The 26,958-nt window shown below is 45.4% G+C and overlaps 1 protein-coding gene across 2 annotated transcripts in view; it reads right to left on the reverse strand.

Moving 5' to 3' along the window:
* Nucleotides 1–26,958, reverse strand: part of CYP11A1 (cytochrome P450 family 11 subfamily A member 1) — a 290,559-nt gene that overhangs the window by 44,030 nt on the left and 219,571 nt on the right. For both annotated transcript variants that reach the window (XM_078685069.1, XM_078685068.1), the window contains exons 3-5: nucleotides 12,792–12,991; nucleotides 10,728–10,931; nucleotides 8,070–8,230 (exon numbers count right to left, since the gene is read on the reverse strand). In XM_078685069.1, the coding sequence (XP_078541195.1) occupies nucleotides 8,070–8,230; nucleotides 10,728–10,931; nucleotides 12,792–12,942 (516 nt within the window). In that variant the 5' untranslated portion in view covers nucleotides 12,943–12,991. The remainder of the gene's footprint in view (nucleotides 1–8,069; nucleotides 8,231–10,727; nucleotides 10,932–12,791; nucleotides 12,992–26,958) is intronic.

Genomic DNA, 26,958 nt, shown 5'->3' on the forward strand with positions numbered 1-26,958 from the left:
GCTAGAACCGTCGAAATGGTAATGAGATATCACAAGTTCTAAACGCAACCGTAGAAACCTGGGGAGTTTGTAGCTCGGTTATGTGAATTGGCAGCTAAACATAAGTTCGGTCCTGTGATTGAGGAAATGATTAGTGTGCAATTTAGTAGCAAGAAGTTCCAGGAGAGAATGCGGGCCATCGGCGACCTAACCCTTAAGATTGCAATGAAATTAGCCAAGATTGTCTCAGTCAGGTGATGGAAAGAAATGCAAAAACCGGATATTAAATCCGATTGTGCCGTAGCTCTGTTCGATGATGAAGATGAACTGGTTAATGCCGTAAAAAAAACTGTCTTTATAAAATGTGAGTACATCCAAATCCACAGGGAAAGATACTTTGGACAAATCTTGGCCCACTCAGAACTCACTGAAAAGTCAAGGCACCCAATCTTTTCATAGCTGTGGTAGTTTCTTGCACTTGGGAGAGACTGTCATAAATGGGGGAGAAAATGTAATTTCTCAGAGTCTGCAAAGCCTCAAGCAAAAGACTTGCTTTTCTGGAAGAAGTGGGTGATGCAACAGAACACAGTGTTGAAGGTGGATGTGAGGAAAACCAAATTGGAAAAAGGAAAGTATGGCCTAAGGCTGAATTTAAGATTAATGGCAAATAGTGTGAGTTGATGCTAGAGTCAGGCTCCTTATATAACGTCGTTCCTAAGCACATGTTAGATGACCTGTGGTCAAAAGAAAAGTTGGAAATATCAGATGTGGCCCTGAAAGGTGATCAGGGAGCTGACATTGATATCCTGGGTTACTTCACTGCAGAGATAATGTATAAAGGCAGCATGATGAAGGGGGGAGTTTATGTAGCAGGATGTGGACCTCCAATATTAGGGTGGTCCCACCAGTATGATTTGCACATTGTTGTAAATACTAAAGCCAGAGAACAAGTGATGGTTGCCAAATAGGTAGAGATGAAAGAGTTACTCAAGGGGTTTGAAAGTTTATTTGAGGATCATATCGACGAAATAAAAAAAAACTACCAACATAAGATAGTTCTGAAAAGAGAATGCCCTTCCCATAAAGCACTGTCTTAGGAAGGTTCCGCTAGCTGTTTGTGCTGAAGTCAGGTCCATCATTAATCAAATGCTTAGAGATAAAATCATAGAACCAATAGAAGCAACCCACTGGCTATCTCAAGAAGGCGGTTTCTTGTTATAGCTTCTGTGTAGACTTGTGCAGTCTGAACAAAGCTTAGTAATGGATTGCTTTCTACTGCCTAATATCAATGATTTGATATTTCTGATATCTGACTGCAAGTCTTTTTCAAAATAGACCTTACGAGTGCCTACAATCAGGTGAAATTGCTTCATTACTCCAAGCACTTGACGGCCTTCCTCACCACTGAAGGTGTATTTCAGTTCAATAGATTACCCTTGGTCTTTCTTCAGCTTCAAGTATGTTTCAGAGGCTCATGACATGCATGTTGTCTGGTATCACTAACGTAGTCTTCTTTCAAGATGACATAATCTTATTTGGTAAAGATGTCTCTGAGCAGCAAGTATTAAGTCACTTAGCGGATATGGGCATGACTCTGCGTAAAGACAATTTCAAATTTCTAGTCAGGGAGGTGGAGTATCAAGGCCATTTGATTACTGGTGAAGGTATAAAGACTAGATTTAATTTAATCAGCGACATATTTAATGCTCAAGATCCCAATGACAAATACATGTTAAGATCATTCATGGGACTCCATGATATTAATCAAAATTTGTGAGGGGCTTTGCTGAAGAGTCTATTCCATAGAGTGACATACTTAAAAAAAGGAAAGACGTTTGAGTGGGGGAAGATCCAGCTGATGGCATTTGAGCAACTCAAAATGGACATTGTGAATGATCATTTGTAGGTTATTTAAAACGTGGTCTAAGAACTATTCTAACTGTTTGTCGTGTGTCGGTTTAGATACCGTATATAGATCTTCCCGATTTATGCCCTTATATAGGTACAATTCACATTGCCTTTATTTAGGCATAGAAATTCAGCCCTTATTTAGGCATTGCTCATGCTAACCAAATACAGGCATGGTCAACTACATCTGATCCTCTTCATCACAATGAGTTCTTGAAAAACCCGACTCTTAAGCCTTTAGGACTTCTCCTTGCCTGGATATTGATTTCTCCAAGAATTAATTTAGTATGAATAAACATCTATCCTTTAGGGGTTCATTCATGACTTTCATATGCCCGACTTGTATATCAATACTGGCATTCCTAAACACCTTCAAGGTATATATATACCTTCACTTGCTATGGCAAGGCACGATGCAGCTACCTACTTGCACGACGCGGCTCGGCTCGGCACAGCAAGTCCCGAAGGAAGTCTACTCCCCAACTGACGCACTGACCAGACGCTGTCATCCTCCTCGCCGAGAATCCAGCTCCAGTGTTTCTGACTTCACTCGTGGGGTGTTAGAGATCGAGTCCCGGGAAAGAGATACCAACCTCTCTCATTCTAAGGTATGGAACTGATTAAAACCTAGAGAAACCTTTGGTAACTCTTGGCATAACCACACTAAACTATAGCTTAACAGCATCTACTTCTTCCCTCGTACTAGACTTAGGTTAGGTACACTGGGGTACGATTATTTTAGAAGCACCAGTTGAGTATTTTAGCCTGGCTATTTATGTATGTATTTTTATATATGTCATAGCTACAGACCATGTTATTAGAGTATTATTTTATAGTACTGCTACAGCTGTAAGTATTATACTTCGCATTCTGTCTTATGATTGTAGCAGTTCATATCTCTTGCATGAGAAATAAGACTGTTCAATAAACCATTTTATTTAAACGCCCGTCTCTCTATTTCTGTGCAACTCTGTAGAAATAAAGCATGCGCAATTGATTGAGTGAAACTGTAATCTATTGTTTCCACGACTCTGAAGATATTGCTCCGACACTAAGGGAAACAAAGTTGTCATGTTTATGCTGTTGTCAAAAACGAATCCCTTCTTGTTCGTTCGAGAAGTATCTAGTGAACTCTGAGTTAGCTGGGACACTCAAGTAATTAAGTTGAGTGTACTTGATAGAGACATACTGACCTCAGTCCTTTGTCAAATCTATAGTGTATATCATTCCAATGAGCGGAGCCTATCAGAGACATAGGCACTACACTACATGTTGATGCATGTCCGAATGGTACAGGGGCTGTTTTGTCTCAGGGGCATGAACACTTTTAAAAAACGTTGGCTTTTGTGTCTTGCTTGTTGACTGAGGCAGGAAAAACTGCACAGTTATTGAGGATGAAGCGCTAGCAGCAGCATGGGCTACTAACCATTTTCAGGTGTTTATGTGAGGCAGGAAAGTTATTTTGAAAACTGACCATGATCCGCTATTCCAAGATGTTCAGGTCATTTAGTATGGTTGGATGTAAAGTTACACGAATACGACTGTGCAATTGAATACCTACAAGGTTGAAAGAATAATGTAGCAGACTGTTTGTCTCGTTTACCGCATAAATGTCCTGACAAGTGCACTTTTGAAACAGAAGTAGTATTAACTGATGTGGAGGATGCGATTGAAGGTCTACACGGGTGTGTGTCTGGGAGTGAGTGGAAGGTAGCCATGGAATCTGATGAGGTCCTTAGGGTGGTGAGGGAGTTGCTCAAAGGAGAAGAGAAAGCACACTATCGCAGACAGACGTTTTAATATGGTACTGGAAGAATTATCCGTAATAAAGAATGGTCTTATCATGCATAATAAAAGATTTGTGCTGCCTATGGCTATGAGGGTAAATTTTGGGCAAACTCTTACCATTAAGAGGCTGAAGTACCAATGAAGAACTACGTTTGGTGGCATGAAATGGATTTTCAAACCAAGGCATGGTGGAGAGGTGTGAGACATGCAAGAACTCAGAAAAAAGAATTAGAGTTGTCCTGGGGACGACTGAGTACAATAAGAATGTAGTTGAGGCTGAGTGAGTGTGGGAAAAACTGTGTTTGGACTTCATTGGCCCATTTGTCACCAGTCTGGAACATGAAAGGTATGCAGCAGTCATAGTAGATGTCAAATCTCAATTGGTTAGAGGTAGTCTTTATGAGGTCTATCAACACTAGAGCTACCATTCCTGTGTTGGGGGAAATATTCAGAAGGGAAGGCATACCCTCTAGATTAATCATGGATAATGGTACACAAATGACCTCCACGGAGATGCAAAGTTTTTTAAATAGTTTGGACATTGAACATAAACGTACTTCACTTTATAACCCACAGAGCAATGGTCAAGTTGACAGACTCAACCGCTTAGTCAAAGGAACCATGGAAATGGCTGTTAGAGCAAGCTCTGACATACAGAAAGCGATCAAGGACTTGTGGGCATACCGTACCACAGTGAATTCCCGGACAGGAAAGACACCTTACGAGCTTATGAGAGGCAGGAAACCAGATACCAAATTAGTTTCATCGTTGATGTGTGAGTATGATGCAAAGGCCATAAAAAATCTCTTGCAAAGGTCAGGGTTTGATTAGTGTTGACGATTGGGCAAAAGGTAAACTGGGTGGAGACAGTAGAGGCATTTCCAAATTTCTTGGCCCATATAGAGTAATGGAGAAACTTTAAATCTCAGAAGAGTAGCTGTGTTTAAAACAAAAAAGAGCAATGTCTTGTTGTTCGATTGTCTGAGGAGGAAGAAAGTAGTCCTGGCTGGTCTCAAATAAATGACAATGAGTTCGCAAGGTCGCAAGACTTAGGCACTAGGAAGGCCACAGATGTAGGAATGAGGACACTAGCATGAGTGGTCTGAGGGTGAGCAGACCTCCCGCCTGATGGAATGATTATGTTTTTAGTTTGCTTTTCTTGTCTGTATGTTAGTCCATCCTTCTCCTTAGATTTCTTTCTGTGTGTTTTGTGTTTGCTGTAGTGTTTCTTGTCTGCGTTGTGTCTCTGTCACTCGTGGTCTTTGTTTCCCTGGTCATCAGTACCTTTTTTGGGTTTTATATAGCACAAACTAGATCCGAGAAATCTGGTATCAGAGCGCTTTACATGAGCACCAGTTTCGTTATAGAAGGACACATTTATTTTTGTTAGGCACGGGGAGATTAAGTGATTTGCCCAGAATCACAGGAAGTTGAGCAGCATAGCCGAGGCTAAAACCTGGTTCCTCAGCTACAATGTCGATCGCTCTAGGCGTAAGGCTACATCCTCTCACCTTTTCTTGCATGTTTTTTATTTGTGTTGTTCTGTTCTTTGTTGGAAAGAAAGGGGAAATGTTATATTGTGATCTTGCCTTATCACATGGGATACGGTTGATGTCACGCTGCTGTGAGCGGCACACGGGATTCCATGTCGGATTCAATGTCAGACATTTCGGTGCTTGGAGTTCGTGGTGCTTGACCGAAACACAGGTAGTAATGCCAATAAACTTCGAGAGATTTACTTACAGTTGACGAGTGTGCAGCTTTATTAGTACAGTGGAATTACCAGCATATTTTCTGGTGCACTTGTAATGAAGCCATAAATGTTGCTTCTATAATAAATGGGTTACAATATGTTCTATATGTACTCTCTAAATGGAACATAGACAAATTATTGAGAATGTTTACTGTATTTTCTGCCTGTTCCAATACCAACTTGGTATCCTAGTATACAGCATTGCCACACCATAGTGGTTAGTGTGTGCTATAATAATATCATAAAAGATAATGTTAGACCTGTCAGCCTTAGGTTGGTGTTCCTTCAAAATTGTTGCCTCCCCCCACCCGGTTAGCTGAATTTGTTTTTATTCCGCACACTTTACCCCTGCTAAATGCTGCTAAATTGCCTGTCCTCTCTCCTTTACACATGGTCAAATTGGCTTACTTTCTACTGGCACATTTAATTTACTTGTAAGTTATTAGTAAAGTGATACTATAGGTACCGAGGGCCTGTAAAGTAAATGCTACTAGTGGGCCGCCTGCAGCATTGATTGTGCTACTCAAATAAATATACTTTCCAACATGTCCCAGGCCTTCTAGTGCTGCCTGTGTGCAGTTTTAAACCTTTACCCTGTCCTAAACCTTCCTTTTAATTCATATAAGTCACCCCTAGGGTAGGCTCCAAACAGCCCATAGGTCTGGGTGCATAGTATTTAAAAAGTTGGACATTTACATGGTAGTGGAATACACTCAAATTTGTTTTCCACTACTGCACCCCCTGCCTCTCCCATGGAATAACAGTGGGTTACATTAGTACATTTAATTAGTGATACCTTTTAATTGGGAGCAGGTAGGAAAGTCATTTTTGGTGTCTGAGGAACTGTAACGTAAAACCCTCTTTAACGGTCTAGTCAGATTTTGAGTCACAATTCTTAGAATGCCACTTATAGAAAGTTGCCATTTTCTTATCCTTACCATTGCTGTCTGGAGCCTGTTTCCTGAGTCATATGACTAGGTGTAGTTCGCAGCTGGCCATTGTGTATTCCTCCTTAACAGTATCACAAAGGAGGTGATTGTGGATGTTGGAAGGATGGATCATCTCGGACGTGATGGGGATGGAGCTCTCTCCGACCGCACATACACTTCAAAAGTACTGGCTCATCTCATGCACAAAGTACTTCACACTAGCTTATTGTGCCCCTAGACAGACAGGGACCAAGGCAGTAAGGCAAGAATTTCCATAGACCTGAATAGGAGAAAAACTTCAGAAAGTTCTCCCACTTCAAAGCTGGTACCACGTAAAAATATTGGACCCTCAGTCTCAACTCTTCGGTATACTACTTGATCTGTGGATACCACAGAAAAAGGATGCCCTGCTGATCTGCTTGCTGAGAAGGAAGTCTGAGTCTGCATCCTTTGGCCTAGGCTGAAGTGACTTCTATGGTCAGCTGACTGACCTCCTGTTCTGAACTATATGGATATAACAAGCTTTAGAGGCCTCCCTGCATCTTCCCAGCTGACCTGCTGCCTGGACCTGCAACGGGACCTGCTTGAGCCCTGCTGGCCTATGCTGGAGTGACTTCCTGATCCTCAAGAGGTGTTCCTAAGGTCCTGGACCCTTGGTGTTGCATCAGTTGAACTTCCCCTTGAAAAAAATGGGAAATCCTGAAGTTTTGGCTTTTCACAACAAAAAACGGGACAGTTCGCACCAAGATCCTGCAACCTGTGCCTAACACCAACACCAAGCTCAGGTGATCCCGACTCTTCGCATTACAGTGACTGACAGCAATAGGCAGCAACGCAAGATCTGCACTTCAAGCAACAGCATCGACAGCCCGCAGGTGACAGTCAACATGAATCTTGAGCAACAACTGTTTGTGAAGCCTGACAGGATCAATATGCTACAGTGATGCCTATCCGCAATGTCTTTCCGGCTCTTCACACTACCGCAATAACCATCCGTGACAGTCTAGCTGTGCTTCACATTCTCTTCCACTACGAATTGTATACTTTCAGCAGGAATAACCTAGTACCTGGTAAGCGCATTCACCTCTTCTCGCACGACCAGATAACCGAGTGTGGCGCTTTGTGCTTTTTCGTGGTATACTTACTGGAATCTTAAAATTTGCATATCTTTTGTTCTACTTATTTGATTTTTGTCATTTTGATGTAAAAAAATATAAAATTTTACTCTAATTTTCTAAATTGATGTGGAATTTACTTGTGATGTGATTTCACTTTATTCCTACTTGTGTGCTGCATACATTCTGTACACATTGCCTCTAGGTTAAGCCTGACTACTCTCATAGCAAGCTAACAGAAGACTAAGCACAGGTTAATTTAGTGACTTTTTGTGGGTCACTCGTACAACGCTTGTAGCTATTGCTTGAGTAGGGTTGCACCCCCCCCAACCCCCCAACCAACATCACAATTTCCCACAGATAAAATAATACAAAGTGTATCAGGAATAGGTAATCTATCAATTGCTTTATGTATTTTGTTTGTGTTACAGCAATTTATTCTTCCTACGCACATCGTAAAAGTTCTTAAGTTGATATTTCAGCAAGATGATCTAGTGCTCTAGTAAATGGTATCTGATAGGAAGTCTGGGGTAAATACTTGAAAAGAGGCAGGGATTGTCACCATTACAGCCTTACATTTCTGTGTTTCCTTCTTACCGTATCCACCCCTCCGGCCATCAGTTCAGTCACACTGGCTTTGATGTCATCAATGTGCAGCTTGTCCTGCAGCAAGAGATTAGCTAGAACTCCGCTGTATTTTTTTCTGTTATTCTGGTTGAGCTTCAGATCCCTGTAGATTTTCTGGATGCATTTGTCCGCTGTAAAAATTGAGAGTAAACAGTAACTGAACGTACTGTGAATCTAGGCTTATTCAACTAACTAGAGGAAAGGTATGTGACTGGAAGACTGAAGATCTGAAAAGAAAGCTTCCTAAATTAACACTAAAGGAGATTTAGATCCACTGATTTTTTGGAAGTGACGGAGTAATTCAGTCAGCCAGAGAATCTGGAAAATATCAAGAAAATCAACTCTGGAGTCTCACAGAGGATTTCTATTTACATGATTTTTTTTAAAGCTATGCTATACTGTGTAATTCAATACCCTAATTTCATTATTAATATAGAAATTGGGTAAATAAATCAAATATTAATGGAACCTGCCATCAGACTTTAAATATAGAACCTTGCCATTCTTCAGATAGAGAGGGACCAATCAAATGAAGGGAAGGCACTCCAGATACCTAGTTATCACTGTATCGTGTATCAACAATGTCCATCGATAATATTCTTTAGGTGATAGTCAAATGAATGTCCACAACTAGTTCATCAGTACAAAAGGAGCATCCAAGCTACGGATGTTTTCAATTGTTTTATTCTTGCTTCTTTGGTTTTCCAACAAATACAACCTTATTCCAGCCTTCTTTGTAATTGAAAGCATGCAAGGTAATGCCCCAGCCAAAGTGTTCTGTCCCTACCGTGGGACTTCATAAGGGCTCTCATTCACGCTGAACACTTACCCCATTCCCCTGAGCGAGTGGGATGGGGTCAGTGAGACTGTTGACACCCCCCCCCCCAATCTCTTTCTGTGAAAATGATCACTGATGGACATTCGGTCCTAGGCACTTACGGGCTTAAAACTGAAACACCCAGATCCGAGTCTATCTGTGACATTCCCCCTTGTCATGAGGGGGAGGACCACCAAGTGCTTTGTTGGTTGAGAAGGTCACGCCAGAGGGCTGTGAAATCTTCAGCCCGGCCCTGTTCAGCTAAGGCATCCAGGCACCTGCGCATTTAGCACATGTACAGCTCATGGCTGCCGGACCTGAACATCAAGAGTGTCTGTCAGGCTGACCTTTGCTCATACTATCAGACACTCTTCATGTTTGCAAAAAGGTGAAGGGGGAGGGGCCGCTCTGCTTTAAGGATGACCTGTTACGGGTCGGCTGTGGTACTAGAGTTTGGATTTGCCGTTGGTTCATATGCCAGATTCATGCTGTGTACTGGCAGTGCACTACTTGGCAAAGGGTCAGATCCCAGTAAAATAATTCTTCATATGGGACACTTCATCCCTAAACTGAAATGTCGATGACACTGTTTAAGAGGAGAAGGTTAAACTAACCTAAAGGAAATTACAAATTACAGCAATTATTTGTTCAAAATGCAGACAATGACATGGCCAAGAACATTTTAAGTCAACTATCTGTGAACAAATCAACAGTTCAACATCATTAAGAGGGACTGATTTTGTTTATTTATTTTGTATTCATTTAACCATATGTAAAGCCACAGATGTTCCCATTTTTGTGAGACTACTTCGGCCAGTCTTTTTGCTTCTGTGTGCATGCAGTGTGCAACAGCTAGCATGAAAACACTGCTTACTGACTAAATACTGTATTACATGTATACACATCTGCCCATGCACTTCACGTCTCACCCCCACATCTCTTGCTATTTCATTTTTCAACTCTGCAGCTATCTCTCAGCAATGTATTCATATTATTAGTTGTAGTGATAATAATAGTAGAATTGGTATTAATGTTGATAATGTTAGTATTTAATGTAGTGTCTTGGCTGCAGATGTTTCAAACTTTGCATTTATAGGAGGCACACTACAGATGTAATAATAGCAAGGAGAAATTTTATACTTTACGTTGGAAAGCCTTAGTATACATGACACTTTATTGAGCATAATTTTTCTCGCACTTGATGTCAAATTTTGTTAACAACTGTGGACTTGAATCAGCGGAGTTATCTAATACTAGTGCACCTCTTAAACTGCTTTTTCCAGCTAATTAATGTGTGGAATAATTTTACTTCATATGAGCATTATTGCTATTATTTAACCCATAAATGTCTACTGTGACCTGTTGTAAATAGTTGTTCATGCTTTAAAAATAATATTCGAACACAGGTTTTTCTACTATACTTGTGGCATGCTTTTTAGTAACTTTATGTACAAGGATAATAACATGCTGGATGTCATCAATTCATTTTCTTCTTTTCTGCCCGCTTCTTCATAAATGCATATAAGCATGATTCAAAGTATTTGATAAATATTTAGATATGTGAAATTGTATTTCGATTAGTTATCCTGCAGCTGTAAAATGATCCAAATCTGACCAAGACCATCATGTGCTTTTGTAGTTTAGAGAACCCGCAAACCTCTGATCATTTGTTAGCTGCACACACCTTTGCTATTCAAGAATCAGTCTTCCCATTACCACCCAATTCAGATGTAAAGGCTTCAATTCCTAGTTTCTCTTTACTGATAAATTCTGTGCTGCTTACTCACCCCACCTTGCACCCTTTTGCTCACCTTGAGTAAAGATCACATCCCATGCCCCTATATGATCCGTCCAGATTTTGGAGTTGATCAGACGTAGGAGATTTGGTGGGATGTAGAGCATTGGCGAGGTGGTCTGGAACATTTTAGTGACGGCATCGATGAACTGTTGGGCTTCGGGCTCGATACGGTCCTGCAGGAGTCCGGGTCGCTCCCCATACAATACGTAGGAAACAGCTGCAAAGTTCAGAAAGAAGGCAAACAGACAGCATTGAGTCGAGAAACAGAAAAAAACATATGTTTGGAATGTGTTGATGCAACACACTCCACTTATTACATACTCTAAAACCAGTAAAAAAGAAAGATATGGGAATGTCTTCTTTGAAGACGTCTCTCATCTCACTGCTTTACTAAGTTATACACTCAAGATTGGAAGTTCTGAGTCTGAGGTGGCCAGGCAGTCTCTGATTTGTGAAACGCAGTACCCCCTTCCAATTCTGGGGAAGCCATGTATATTTGATCTGCTTGGTACTCATGTTGAATGCTCTACTCTGTGAAGATCTGCAATACGTATGATGAAATCGTCAATATATTGTTAATTATGGATTCTTCTAGGTACTCCAGATCTCAGCATTCACAAAATCGACCTCTGCCCAGATCAATTCTTGTGAATTTTGGAGAAAGCATTTATAATTGCCATATTTCTTATCAGGTCTGTTAATGACAATGGGGTGTGCTCTAATCTTCCAGATACACAATGTTCAATTCCACATTGATACTAAATGCACCAGGCAGGCTTCTATACTGCTAGTCTCTCAATAATCAAGTCATCCCTTCTCTGGTACCCAGCACTTGTTTTAAGTAGTCTAGCAACACTCTAACAGTCTGATTGAGATTGGTTGCAAATCCTGCATCTGCTTTTTTGTGACCGCACAAGATTCACAAATTAGCGGGTGTACAATTTACACATTCAGAAATGAGAAATCATGCACAATTTGCACACAGTTCCACCCACTATCAGGTAGGCTAAATTGGATTTTGGACTTTTTGCTTCAGGTGTCTACAGCCGGTCTTTGCAGTTTGCAAATTTTGGGACCAAATGTGCAGAATTTGTAGCCAGATTCGGCTTAAATTAGAATTTGTACTCAAAAAGGAAAAACTTGACCCTTTGTTAAGGGTTTGTAAGATAATGTTCTGATTGAACCTCGTCATCGCTTATGCCCAGTCTACCTAGAGGGCTGATTGCTGACATGTATGCCAATCAGAAACGTTCATTCTTAGAAAGGAGTCTGAAAAAAGGCAAGGGTGCTCCTACTGATAAAACTGGTGATCCTGAATTTATCAACAGTGTTCGTACACACCATTCGTTAACACACATTGTTAAGAAGTATACAACAATACATTGTTCCTAGATATCCTTCAGACCCATCAAATCTGGCTCCCTAGGGCCCTTTTGGGACATGTGCAGGTTAAGCCAAAGTTGACAATGACAGCATGAGAAACATACGTAGAGGCTCTTCCTGGAGGCTTGGGGGCTCTATGATTGAGTGGTCTGGTGTCCTACTGATGTTGTGTGTCCGCTGATAGCGCTTAGATACCCCTGGGTGATAATGCGCTCTACAAGCTCATAATAACATAACATAACATAATGTCTGCTTTGAGTATGGTGATCTGGCAGCAGGTCTAGTGGTACAGTGATACATTTGAAGGGGGCTTGTTGCACCTGTTGACTGGATGATTGACTTTTTTGAATGATGGATAAGTAGAGAACAGACTGGTGTTCTGTGTCTCCTATAGAGTTTGCCTGGTTCTCTGGGGGCATTCAGAAATGGGAAGCATGTTGGATGATGCTGATAGGGTGGGAGTCTAGGTTGCAGATTAGCACAATATAATTTAACAACCTAAAGCGCAATGCAGTGTCTCTGTGCTGGGAATATATTACTTGAAGACATCTAGCCCTCTCTCCTTATTATGACTGTGAGTAGTGAATGTCACACAGTGTTGACTGTGGACATGTCTTCATTTGGCTCGAGGATGCTCTCAAGTTCACTGCTGTGGATTTCCACTAGTAAAGTATAGAGTGAAAATAAGTCTTACATTCAAGAGCAAAGCAGAAAAGTTCATTTGATAGGTCAGCTGTCCATCGCCCACGCCCACTTTTTTTAATCTGGTTGTGGATCCGCCTCACAAAGTCCTCGCCTACTTCATTCAGTAAAGGCAAGAACTGGTCGATCACATTCAGAGACATCACTTCTTTGTTGAGCACCAGGCGGTTTGACCTCCAGCCCTCTCCAGTGCTGTAAAACACAAAGAAAGTATCCAGTGTAGCACAAACAGATATAATAATGCTTTAAAGGACGAGCAGGTTCACTATTATCAGGGGCAAGAATCATTTCAATAACAAAGTCGGAATCACCAGCCCATAAAAAGAAGTGCAGGTCTTCAACACCACCTATGTCACAAGACAAACTGCAGACTTGTTGGACATGGCCTCTTTAGGAGAATATCCCTGAAACATTTTTTTACCTCCTAGTCTTCGCCTACTCTCTGTTTATTACCCTAGAAGTCAGAGCATGATCTCACTCTACTGACGTGAGAAGGTCTGAGCACCCTCCCCACACTGTGTAGGAGCAAGTTGGGTTAAGTGTCGTCCCTGGGTGTGCCTTTTAAAATGGCACACCACATACCCAGTGCGGGTACAGCATTGGTGAGTAGGGGTACATGAAACTGATCATGCCCTGCAAACCTCCCCTGCCAATTATGTCTCCTACTTAGGTCCGCATCACCACAGGTAACAAATCCAAAGGGGGCATCCCCCACCACCAGAGCAGCCGTAGGATACGTCCCAAAGGTTAAAACTCAGGATACGTGCGGAGGCGGATTGGGACCTGAGTGTAACCCTGCCCGAACAGCGGAGAGCCCGTAGGTGGGGTGCCCTTACCTCAGAGGTAGTTCTCCTCCAAGTGACAACTCCAGAGGTTGCCAAGGCCCCTCTGCAGTCGTAGGGCCAGAGCCCTTCCCCACTGTGGGTGCAGTGAGGAACTGCGCGCACATTTGCTACATCTTGTAGGAAGCAGCTTTGAGCAGAGGGTGTGCAATGGATTGTCCGCCTGTCATGACAAGCAGCGGGTGCACTAGCACCAAGGTTGTGCAGGCCCTGTGCCCAGCCTACTGGTGATGGTCAGTCTGAGCCATTGCACCAGTGTTGTTTCTAGAACCTGCCACCAGCCTGCCAAAACGGGCTAGTGTGTACGTTGGCACCAGGGAAGTGCTCAGTACCGCCATTATCATACGGATAGCGCATCGACACCACCGGTGCTGGGGCGGTTCTAGGATTTGCGGGGCCCTGGGCCGAAAGGGAATGCGCGAGGCCCCTCTAATTTACATAAGTGACCCCTTGCAAGGAGACCTTTCAGAGACACTTCGGGAGGACTATTGTCCAGCATTTTAGTGCCCCCACAGTTTTAACTTTCAGCCCACAAGCAATTCTCACACATTAGCATTTTAGCGCCTGCACAGTTTTAACTTCCAGTCCATAAGCAATTTTCACACCTTCAGCCGGATAGTTGTGAGAATTGCTTGTAAAGTTAAAACTGTGATGGCACTAAAATGCTGGACAATGGGCCTCCTGCAGTGCCTCTGAATAGTCTCCTTGCCATTGGGACAAGAGGAAGTGTCTCACTCCCCTAGGCCTCTAGACACAATCCCTGAGAGGCCCGGGGAAGGCATCCGTCCCAAGGACCCTAATTGCAAGGGGACACCTTTCTTTTAGTTGGATCGGAAGGGAAACACAGGACACAGGATCGTTGTGGGCTGCATGCTAGTAGGCCGAGTGCGAGGACCTGGACAGCTGTCCACACTGCCCATGCCTTGCGCTGGCCCTGCACAGGTGTCCTGGAGACCAAGGCCACTGGCCTGCCATGGCAAGCCGGTGTGCCTTCTGGTTCTCATGTGGAGACCTAAGGCTCTGGGCCCGTCACAATGTCCTGCAACTTCAAAGACTCAATGGGTTATAACTACCCAGTGCCACCGCACCAACAAGCGAGATCCACTTCTGGGGACACAGAACCTGAGAGCCTGGTATGCATGGTGCACATTGCCTGAGGACTCTGTTGTACACAGGGATAATTGCCTGTGGAAAGGACTGCATGCATTCCTAAATAGTGGCTGGCTTGAGTTGATAACCTACTGATATGTGGCACCCTGAAATGGGCTCCCAAGGACCAGTTGTCTAGTCTCCTGTTCTCTCTGAGGTCTCAGGGATATCAAAGATCCTGTACGAGGGGCACACACCATCTACCAGTGATATCAGGAAAATGTGCCCACATCGCCTGCTGAAAGCTGGACTGCGTGGTGTGAGCTTGAAACTACAGAATCATGCCTGGAGACTGGAGTGCATAGTGAAGAGCGCAGGAAGTTGCTCGCATCTATGGTGAAGTGGTTCCCCTACTGCAGAGACCTTGGCCCGCATAAGCGTCTTGTTTGTGGTGAGAGGATTCCCCAGTTGTGGGATCCAGAGTGGCCTGCTTCATCAACTGTGCCGCATTTCTCTCATGTGCCACGTTGACAACATGCTCTTTGCGTGTGGTGTCTGATTCACGGGTTGAGACCTTCGGAGGATGCAACCATTGCAGTCTCATTCTACTTTAAAAAAAAATCTTTGTTGCCCATTGCATAGCAGTGCAAAGTGATTTTGAGTAGGGGTGTGGCCTGGTGTTTGGCAAGATGGCTGCACAGTAGTGTTGCTCTGCTGGCCACCGCAATAATCCTTCTAATATTCTGCTCCTGACGAGCGATCCGCCATTGTTCTTCACACGGACATGCATGCTGGCATAGAGAGAGTGCTGTCGAGGTGCTGGTTGTTGGTGGAGGTGCCTATGGCAAGTGCGGGGGGGCTTGCCTCATGCTTCGCCTGTGACCATGACCATGATGGTGGCTGTGATGGCCTTTGACCATGATGGTGGCTGTGAGGCTGTACCCGTGCGGAATCCTGTAGCTTCCTGGCCTGCGCTGTACTGCCTTCGGTGTTGCCCGGGTGGGACCTGGGACCTGCGGCGACTGTCGTGGCTGCGCTGGATGGGGCACCTCTAATCGGACGAGAGATCCTTCTGCTGTTGGCGAGATCTGGCCGGGTGCCGAGTGTGCGGCGCGTATGGCCTAATGCACTACACGAGGGGCCGGCTCTAGGATTTGAGGTAGGCCACAGAGCGGTTGTGGCTGCCGGCCTTCACTACCGCGAGGCATCCTGCATCTGCCTGGAGCTTTCACAAATGCCAAAAAAGCGGCGCATTGACTTACACACCGGCCTGGAGCTGGATGGTGAGATTGCCCACCACGTATTGCGATTTTTTGGGTTTTATAGTGCTTGGTGTACAAAAAAAAGGCTATGGAGAAAACCAACATTTTTTCCAGTGCCTGAAGGGTTTAGAGGATCCTAGGTCGGAGTATAACCTCCCATGTCAAAACATGAAACCACAAATATACTCCAATAGACCATAATGTGGTCAGAGAAATGAGTGCTTAACTGCGAAAAGGAAAGTATCTAGTGTGAGGATAGGTGTCTAACTTCACCCGAAGGTGAGGAAGGAAGCAGTTCCTTTTTGTTTAGTTACCCTCACCCTAGTGGTGTCATGCTTCATCATCGGGTCACACCGACGCCTACAAGTCGGGGTGGGCTCAACCACAGTGTTGGGAGCTCTTTATGATAAGTGAAGACCAGGAGGGATTAAAGATAAAAAACCTCAGACAGACCCCCGGTTTCCCTTTATTCTTGGGTCTGTCAGGGTTGTTAAAAATCTTTAAAAGCGGGTCAATGGGAGTGTTATGGTTCTATGACCCTAGTGCCAACATGATTCAGTCCACAGGTGGCCGTATAGGTCCTGGATTTTCTTCAGGGCAATGGTCATCCACCCTGGAGAGACAGGTGCGGGGGGGGGGGGGGTACCTGTCCTGTCAGTTTATAAAGGACAGAGTAGCTGCTCCTTATGTGTATGTAACAGATGATTAATCTGTCACGTGTGGTTCTCCATCTGTGAAATAAAAAACAAAGACAGACAACACACAACATTATATTAACATATATCGGTAATTCCTTAATGCTTCTGCCCATTTCAGTGCGTTGGTTGAGACCGAACCAAAAATGCCAAATGAATGTGCAAGTACATGTATTCAATCTCGTCGAATTTGTGCCACTCACATCGTTATCTGTAACACAAAATTACTATGTGGCAGATTTTTGTGTGGTGGCGATTTTGCTCGCATTCTGACACTAACTGCATGCCAGTGCGTGTATATTCCAAAGTGTAAAATACAGTGCGTCAATCTCTTCAAACAGTACAGAGCTGCTATCATTCAACGTGAAGTTTTAAAATTCTAAAGTCCACTTGCATTTGTGCAAGGACCCCTTGCACTCGTAAAAAACAACATACACTCTCTTACCCATAATGCAGAGAGAAATCGTTTCACAGGGGATCGCTAGGCCTGATGGGGTAGCCCTGTAGTCAAACCTTCTTGCGTATCCCATGGGGGGAGGGGAGGTTGAGTTACAGATTTTAATTAAGTACTCACTCTGTCAAGGGTCCTGCCCCGTCTGATAACCTACTAGGTCCCGGTCCCCGGCTTTCACAAAGTGATGCCGGGGACCGGTGTATAAGTACTTCCGTGTGGAGCGGGAACTGTCGTTGATTGAAATAACAACCCCCAAAGTGATATCAAAGTGTCATCCTGGCGTGAAGCGCTAGCCTTTTGTTTCTGGGCAATGTAGTTTGTAGTTGACTGAAGGGCGGTAAAACGATTGGATACGCACACACATGGGCTTGTACCCTTCGATGTCAAGATATCAATGTGTGTATGTTACATATTTTAACGCTTATGCCCTATTAATGGAACATGTGATTAAACATTAGCATACACAGAGTGCACAGACAGGTTGCGCTCTACAGTTCACGTATGCGGTTAATCATTAATGAAAAGGACCGTAACGGAGCAGGGATGAGAAACTAGTAAATTGTTATGTGTTAAAAATGCCCCTTCTTGTTACCGCTCTTGTTACAGGTGGTGGTACATGGGATGTAAATTATTTATTCAGTTGACTCTATGGTATGGAGTCATGCAAGCCATTTTCATGTGTGTTTAAACGGTACACCCACCGCTGCTCCCGTTCCAGAAGTCTTTTGTGCAGATTACCCGGGGGAAACCAAGAAGACCCCGAAGAGGTGGTTTTAACCAGAGTAATGGACACCAACAGATGTACCCATGGCCAGGCCCATTTGGCCCTGTTCCTTTCCACAGACCACCACAATATCCTAGAGGACCCTACTACCAGCCTGATTTCAACCAGCATTTTTTAGGACAGGGCAAAAGAAGAGGCAAACGAGGAAGACGTGGGAACAGGAGAACCCAGTGGGAAGATGACAGGACTCCAATCAGCACACGGAGCCACACCAGAGGTCAACAGCAGCCAGGCGCGAGCACAATGAGGGACTAGTCGTTAACCTTACAGACGTCACCCTGACAACGGATGAAATGGCAGTTCTGGAAAAGGGACTGGGATTTGTCCCCACGACCTACCTGGACAAAGTCAAAATTACGTTATGAACTGAGCGAATTTTTCAGAAAGATCCGCCTGAAGACTTTCTTCCTGGACAAAGAAAGACCAGAGGATGATGACAGCCACACCAACTTGAGACCTAAATCTACTTTCTTTCCGCCTACAAACATGATGCTTCCAGAGGTACTAGCATTTGAGGAAGCAGTGGTAAAAGAGGTCGAATTAATACAACCAAAGAGAGACAGATTCAACAACCTGAACAATAAGGGACGTACAGCCCTTGAAACCCTGAAAACCAGAACTGATATAATCATAAAACCAGCAGATAAGGGTGGAGCTATTGTTATTCAGAGCACAAATGCATACAGGACCGCCTGTCTCCTTCTTTTGGCTGATACCAAGTACTACAAAAAGATTAACAGGGCTCCTAAACAACGGATTAAGACTACGATATCTGCACTGACGGCAGATGCTCTTGAGAATGAATGGATTACTAAAAAGGAGCACAACTTCCTCAACCAATAAATATTATTTATTAAACATTAATTAGCTATTAATAATTAACAACCAATTAATTATCAATACCAAAAATGTAATAAGTTACAAAAAAATACCAATTAATGATTAACAATACATTACTTATCAATACACAAAAATGTAATAAGTAATAATAAAACCAATTAATAATTAATTAACAATAAACTAATTATCAATACACAAAAATAATTTCAATATTTACTTAATTACAATTAAATTACTTCCCACCGTATTCCCCTATAAATCCGCAACCCGCTCTGAATAATAAATTAATACGATTAACATAATCATCAATTAATGAATTAATAAAAACTAATTAACAATTAATAATTAATTAACAAAAAATGTACTATCAATACCAATAAATAAAAACAAATATTTACTTAATTACAATTAAATTACTTCCCACCCTATTCCCCTATAAACCCACAACCCGCTACAGAACTAAAACTCAAAATTAAATTAAAGGTAATTAATAATTCCTAAAAATGTATATTTCATTTACTATAATTAAATTACTTCCCACCCTATTCCCCAATAAACCCACAACCCGCAACAGAATTAAATGACGCAAAAATTAAATAACATAACATTTATTACTTTAAAAAAAATACACTGGAGCGTGGCCAAGATGGCGGCGTGAGCAGATGGAAAACTCCGGAGCTCCCGCCGACGGCCTGTATAGCATCGGCTTCAGGGCCGTTTCACCACACATCGGCTGTAGCAGTGGCGGCTTCCTTATCTGGGGGGCTCCTGAGCGACTCTTCGAGCTGGCAGAGGTGGCTGAGGAGAGGTCCGGTGCCCGGAGCCCAGGGGTGCCCACTCTGCGGTCTCGTCGCTGGCTGGAAGCACTGCAGCACGCATGACGAGAGGCCACCTGATGGGTGCAGCGGCGGCCGCTTGACCTGAGAGCGGTGGTGTAGACTCTGGAAGCCCGGTCTCGGCTGCGGCGGCCCGAGGGGTCGCGGATTGCTGAGCACCTGCGGCCGGGGCCTTGAGTGCTGGAGGGGAGTGGCGCCTGGGCCGCCATCTTGAAATCAGCGCAGTCCAGGATCTGTGGCGCCGAGAAGGAGCATCGCAGGAAACTTTCCCTCTGAGAGGGGGGACATATCGAGCGAGTCGCTTTGTGGTGCTGACGGAGCTCCGGGATCTTGGCGGACCGCGACGCGGCGGCAGGTAAGCCGCGGGGGGACCCCAATGAGCCTCGCATGGTGGACGAGACGTGGAGCGGACGGCCCAGGTCTGGGGGGCCCTCGGGCGTTGGGGTGATAAGGAGAGCCTGGTGACTGGTGGCGGCTGTGGAGCGGATGGTCGAACACTGTGGTCCATCGGGGCAGTGTAAAGGGCTGCAATCTGGTGGAAGCGCTTCCTGCGTGGCCCAGACCTTAGAGGTTCCGGGCGCACTCCCCCCAAACATGTAGGCGGGCGGAGGGATCTCTGCAGCTTGCGACAGTGGGCCTTGGGAGTAAGAGGGACACTGTGTGGGCCTGGGAGTGTGTACACCAGCTGCGACAGACTGGAGGTCTGGAGTCTGGGACGTGCAGGTGACGGAGGCTTGCGGTGGGCCCTGGATGTCGGCCGGGGCCTCACTTTGGAGCAAGAGCACCACGCTTGGAGGGGTGAGCTGGAGACCTGGACTGTTGTGGCCCTGACGAGTGGCCCGGTGTGCGGTAGGGTCGCTTTGACACCTGGGCTGTTGCACAGGAGACGTGAGCTTGCAGGGGCTTTGTGACTTCACGGGGACCTCTATTGTTGGCTCTGCTGGTGTTTTAAAGGCCCGATAGGGGAGCGTGTGTCGGCCATTATTGCTGTCTGGGGAAGTGGCTGGACGTTCCGACTTGGCTCATCCACGACGGTTTTGTTGGCAGTGACCGGAGAACTAGTGGTCCTGTGGAGAGTGGCAGCTTTGGGTCTGGTGGAGTAGCTCAGTGTGTGGAGGGCTACTATCTGAGGAGTACGACAGAGCTGGGGGTGGGCGATGTCCACTACCAGGGGGCGCAAAGATAAAACGGTGAAGGATCTTTTTGCCAAGGTTCAAGCGAACCAGCAACGGGACGCCATGGCATCTGGCTCGACGCAGGCACCTTCGGAGCTTGAGGCTGGCTCAGAACCGATCACTAGGCCTTTTTAGAGTCCTTGTTCACGTCTCTGCGGGAGGACATCCACACCCTGAAGACGGAATTTGCCAGTGAAATCAGAGAGGTGCGTAGGGATGTGGATGGAATCGGGGAACAGGTGGCTGAACTAGAGACCAAGAGTGATAACAAGGACACTGAACTCTCAGCTTTGCAGCAGGAAATCATACGGATTCCTGACCAGCTGGTTGATCTACAGATCCACCTGGAAGATCTGGAGAATCGCTCACGGCCGCATCATGTTAGGATTAGAAATGTGTTGCTGTCTGACGAAACAAATGATCTGTTTCGCTTTGCGACAGAACTCTTCAATCACATCCTGGGGCGCCCGCTGGATAAGGCTCATCGTGTTGGACCCCTGCGGGCTTCCCCGGCGCCCCCACCAGATATCCTGGTCTTTGTACAGGATTTTCGCACGAAGGAAGACATCCTCCAGAAGGCCAGACGGATGCATCCACTAACGTTTCAGGGTCAGTCACCAATCCTGTTCCAGGATCTCTCAGCCATTACATTGCAGAAACGCAGACTTTTCAAACCTGTCATGGCCCACTTGCAGCAGGGGAACGTTTCTTATAGTTGAGGCCACCCGTTCCGTTTGGTCTTTAAATTAGACAATAAACTTTATCAGCTGCGATCAGTGTCTGAAGCCTGCCGTCTGTTGGGCATTGATCTACCTGCCGAGGAATGCAAAGGAGCGAGCCAGGTCGCTGGCACAGATGATTCTAGACCCCAGTGGCGTCAACAGGGCAGGCGGCGTCGAGTGAAGAAACCCCCAGCGGCCGTGATTGTGGAGGGCCAGAGAGCCGCAGTGGAGGCGGTTGCATCGGACTATAGCCCGGCTCAGACCGGCTGATTTCAACGAGCTACACAGTCTGATATTTCCTTGCTGTTTTGGTCGTTGATGGGAGGGGGAACATTTGGATGTAAACTGGAATACCCCGTTTCACCATTCTTCCGATCATCTGGGGATGATGGACATTTTGGACATGTGTTTCTTGTTTGGTTCTGGGGTTTTCTTTGAGGTGGGGTAGTTGGGGGAGGGTATGGTTGTTCCAAGTCCACGAGTCCTAGAGGGGGGGTCCGGCGTCCCGGGTGCGCATCCCTTAGTGAGGCGAGATATGCATGGCTCATCCTGTCCGCAAGTAGTCCTGTCCCACTGGCATCTTTTGACCCCTACTGCATAGATGCCGGCCACTGAACTTAAAGTCCTTACGTTAAATGTGAGGGGGTTAAACAACCCGGTAAATCGCAGGATGATCCTTTCCCTCCTAGAGCATTCTCAGGCGGATATATGTCTCCTGCAAAAGACGCATTTGCTACAGAAGGATTGCCATCGCCTTAGATCCCGTAGTTTCCCACTACCGTTTTTTTCCTCTTCTGTTACGAAAACGGCCAGGGTCGCGATTCTGGTGGCCCAGAGATTTTGGGGTAAGGTACTGCATAAGGGGGCGGACATAAAGGGGAGGTTAATGACGTATAGATTCTCCTTGGGTAATTCACTGTTCACTATTAGTTCTGTTTATGCTCCCAACAAAGGTCAGGAGAGGTTTTTCCATCTCGCTATTACTGAGTCTACTAGTACAATGGACCGACATGTTCTGCTAGGTGGGGATCTTAATCTAGTTTTCGACAACATTTAAGATAGGTCATGTCAGCGTGTTTCCCAGTCAGGTGCTCTCACCACGGGGGACTCGCCCGATTGCGCGAGGTAGGTTGGGTGGACCTGTGGCGTTGCTCTCACCCCCGGAGTCAGGAATACTCCTACTATTCTAATGCCCATAAAACATCATATACTTGCTTGGATTATTTATTAACTTCCCCCTCGTTGCAGGCGCTCATGACTGCTGTTGACATTGGGACCACATCTCTTTCGGATCACGCGCCGGTATCCGTAGTTCTTACCCTCCCGCCTACTACACGCGTGACACAACACTGGCGATTACGGGAAACATTGTAACATCACAAGTAGGTAGTTGCACGACTCCAGCGAGTTCTGGCTGATTACGTCACACACAATAGTAATACAGACACTACACTAGCGACACAATGGGCAGCACTGAAAGCGGTATTGCGGGGCGAGTTTATTGCAATTGCAGCGGCTGATAATGTTGAGTGTGCGCGTAAAAGGGAGGAACTCACACAGCAGACACATGAGTTGGAGCAAATGCATCAATGTACGGGGCTCCTCGAGTTTAGCGGCAGCTTAAGGCAGTGCGACAACAATTGATGGCCATAGATCAGGACCGGGCAGAATACGCGGCCCTGAGGCTGAAGCACGCATATTACACTGGTGGGGATTGGTGGGGGTGCTTTTTAGGTCTCAAGCTGTGCAAAGTTCGGCAGCGCCAGACCATGCAGGAGATTCTTCAGTAGGGGGGCGGGCGTGTCACGGAGGATGCTGACATTGCCGCGGCCTTTAGCGACGTTTATGCCGACCTTTATGCTGAATCCCCTATCGAGGTATCTTTTGGGGAGTCCTTCCTCGACTCTATTCCCCTTCCAGCCCTCACAAAAGAGCAAGCAGACCAATTGGAGCGTGACATCGGGCCAGAGGAAGTCATTGCAGCTATCTCCCGCCTCAAGCTGGTAAAAACGTCAGGGCCAGATGGTTTCCCCGCGAGTTTTTATAAGACGTTCTTTGTAAAGGTTTCTCCTCTCCTTACGGCTCTTTTTAACTCATTCTCAAAGCCAGGTGCGATTCCCAGGGACCTTCTAGATGCTACTATTGCTGTTGTTCCTAAGCCAGGAAAGGATCGCTCGCAATGCGGGGCGTCTCGCCCGCTATCTCTCTTAAACGTTGATATCAAATTATATACGAGTATTCTGGCAGCCCGACTTGCGCCTCACATGGACGGCTTGGTTGACCCAGATCAAGCGGGATTTATCTCGGAACACCAGACCTCTGATAATACCAAGAGGGGTGCCGCTCACTGTGGGTTGCTGCCGGGGTGAAGGACTTGGGATCTTTGCGCATTGCAAGCGCTTTCAGAATCGGACCCTGTGAGCTGTCTTGAGAAGAAAAGGAGACGAAGTGTACCACACGCCGAGGGACTGCGAGGACCAGCAGGCTCGGCGAGTCACAGCTGCTGCCTCTTCCCTCGGCGTTCCCGCCCCCTCTTCCAGAGATTTAATCTCGCGCATACTTCCGCGACGCGGGACGCGCGCGGGACATAGCCGGGGCGAAGCCCGGGCAAAGGGCGGGCCCTCTGTGGCCCTCAGAGGCACGAGGTGGCCGGGACGGGCCAGCTCTCTTGGCTTCACATCTAAAGAAGGTATAGTACTGCATACCATTCACAAGACTATCCATGGACTTCCTGGCTTCTCCTTCACTGTCACTAATTTTGAACAGACCTTACTTTTAGTGTTACATAAGGGGGCATACCAACCTTCTATACTATAGCGAGAGAATGGAAACGCTTATTCTGAGCTATGCATCTCCCACCTCTATCTGCGAAACAAATCATGATGATCATCGCCAAATGCTATCCCCGTGACATACCCCCGTTTGTTTGCCAAACTTGTCCTACTGGGAGGAATTAAATGCACTGTGCGGTACTAAGTTTATTCCAGTAATATCCCCCTCCCCCGTGAAAGGACTTAGCATCAACACTCCCCCTGACAGACCTGGTGAACTTTCCCTACCACCTATTGAGGATAACATCCAGGCTACTGCTCTGTTGCCGGGCCAAAGCGTGAAAAGGAAATACGAAGGGGCAAGTGAATACGAACTCCAACCAAAAATACAAAAACGCTGTATCGATCCCCCATCGCCTGTTATAAACTCCATCACACCCAGGGGGGTTGGTGAATGTTTGGATGATAAAGTAACATCACCTCTATTGCAACTACTGCCCCAGCTCGAACTGTTGTTAAATTCTTTAATAGCACCCTTGCTAGAACGAATCACCGCTTTAGGGGATAGGCTGACAAGTATAGAGTCTGCTATTAAAGCCAACTCTTCACATGTTATAAACATGGCAACACCCAATTGCTCCATTCCACTAACTACATCTGAAGTGCTTACGTTAATTGACACAATAAAAACTATCTCAGCTCCCAGCATGTTACCTCCAATTGCTATTAAAACCACGCATAAACCTTTGTTTAACACAAAAAATGTCCCGATTGAAAGACAGCCTCCTAAGAGTCAACCCCCACTGGTTACTAAAATTGCCCCCAAACCTTTGTTAACAAATTACTCCGCTATTAGAGCAGAGCCAAACAGAACAGCACGTATAGACCTACCCCCGGAAGCCGCCCCCTTTGTGCTTGTTCTTTCAGGAGTACCAGTTCCCGCTCACAGGAAATCCGAGAGTTATCAGGACCTATTATATAAGGTCATTTTCTGGTTAGCTAAAAATAGACCCCTGCTACCCAATATGGATGGTGGTATCCTGAGTGTTAGAAGGGTGGGCTGGTTAGGGTCTCTACCAAAGGACATTCCTGGGGACCTAATCCTTGTTAAATTTAGGAACAGAAACATCGTCCCCTACTTACGATCCTGCCAGCCACACGAAGGTGATGGCCCCATCTCCATTTGGGATATATATGATTTTTATCCGTGCACCCCATACTTTCCCTTACTAAGATCTAAAGTAGCACAAAATTATCTGCCTGAAAGGGGTGGTATTAGCTCACCAGCTGTTCATAGATATGACTCATTTTATAAACACTGTAATGCTTGAATAGCTGTTATTAAGGGTCAAGTTTACGTTTTTACTTAACCAGTATTGTGGTTTCTATGTAGTACGTTCTTAAGCAAGGAAAAGGCTCCTATAGATTGGGCTTATGTCTTCTTCAACTTATATTATATGTAATTCTGTAGAGCCAATAGCTGAGTGTCAAACTTGTAAACTTGTTAACTTATTTTTCTTGGGAAGTATTCCTGAATTGACTCTTCATATTTGTAATAGCATTGACATAAACGTCTTTCTATGTTATTTAACTGTTTTTTTAAACAAGACTTTTGGAGGAAAATCTTAATTGTTTGTATAAACCTGTACATATTGGTTGTGTGTTTTGAGTATGTATTTTATATGCATGTCTTTTATGAAGAAAAACTTCGAAATAAAGACGTTAAAAACTGAAACTGAAACTGATAATACCAAGAGGGCCCTACACCTGGTGGAGAAAGCCACATGTATGAGGGGGGAGTTTATGCTGCTGGCGATTGATGCTGAGAAGGCGTTTGATCGGGTTCATTGGCCCTACCTGGAACGAGTTTTGGAAAAGGCGGGGATAGGGGAGAAGTTTCGTACCTACGTTATGAATTGCTATAAATTTCCAACCGCAGCAGTTCGAGTTAATGGTTGTACTTCCCCCCCGGTTTGCTATAGAGCATGGCACGAGGCAGGGGTGCCCACTGTCGCCTCTCCTGTTCGCTCTGTACATGGAACCGCTGGCACAGCGGCTGCGCCTTAACCTGAGGGTTCAGGGAATTAAGTTTGGAGGCTATGTCCACACCATCAGTCTGTTTTAATCTTTTTGTCTCACCCGAGGGAGTCGCTGCCTGCATGTTTTGAGGACCTGGAGGCCTTTGCACAGGCGGCATGTTTTAAGGTTAACATGAGCAAGTCCATGGCCTTAGATCTGTCCTTAGAGGGGCCCACGCAGGAGTTTTTGCAGGGATCGTTCCCTTTTCAGTGGACGACTGAGGCGATCCCGTATTTGGGGATCCAGTTGGCTCCCACACTCCGGGCTATGGTTAGCATTAATCATTCTCGGCTACGTCAGAAAATCAGGCGGGAGCTGGCTAGGTGGAGGCACTACTCCTTGTCTTGGTTGGGTAAAGTAGCACCGGTAAAGATGACAATCCTCCCTCAGATTCTATATTTGTTCCACACTATACCCCTGCGACCACCTGTGGGTTGGATCAAACAGATGCAGTCTGAGCTGGCCCAGTTTATATGGAAGGGCAGGAAACCGCGACTAAAGTTGCGCCTGGCGACACTCCCTCCGGAGGCGGGGGGGCTTGGCTTCCCAGATCTGCTCCTCTACTTCCAAGTTGCCCAACTGCGCCTGTTGGTGGAGTGGAGTAAATGGG

The sequence above is a fragment of the Lissotriton helveticus genome, chromosome 3_2 (assembly GCF_964261635.1).
Source record: "Lissotriton helveticus chromosome 3_2, aLisHel1.1, whole genome shotgun sequence".
NCBI classification, from domain to species: domain Eukaryota; kingdom Metazoa; phylum Chordata; class Amphibia; order Caudata; family Salamandridae; genus Lissotriton; species Lissotriton helveticus.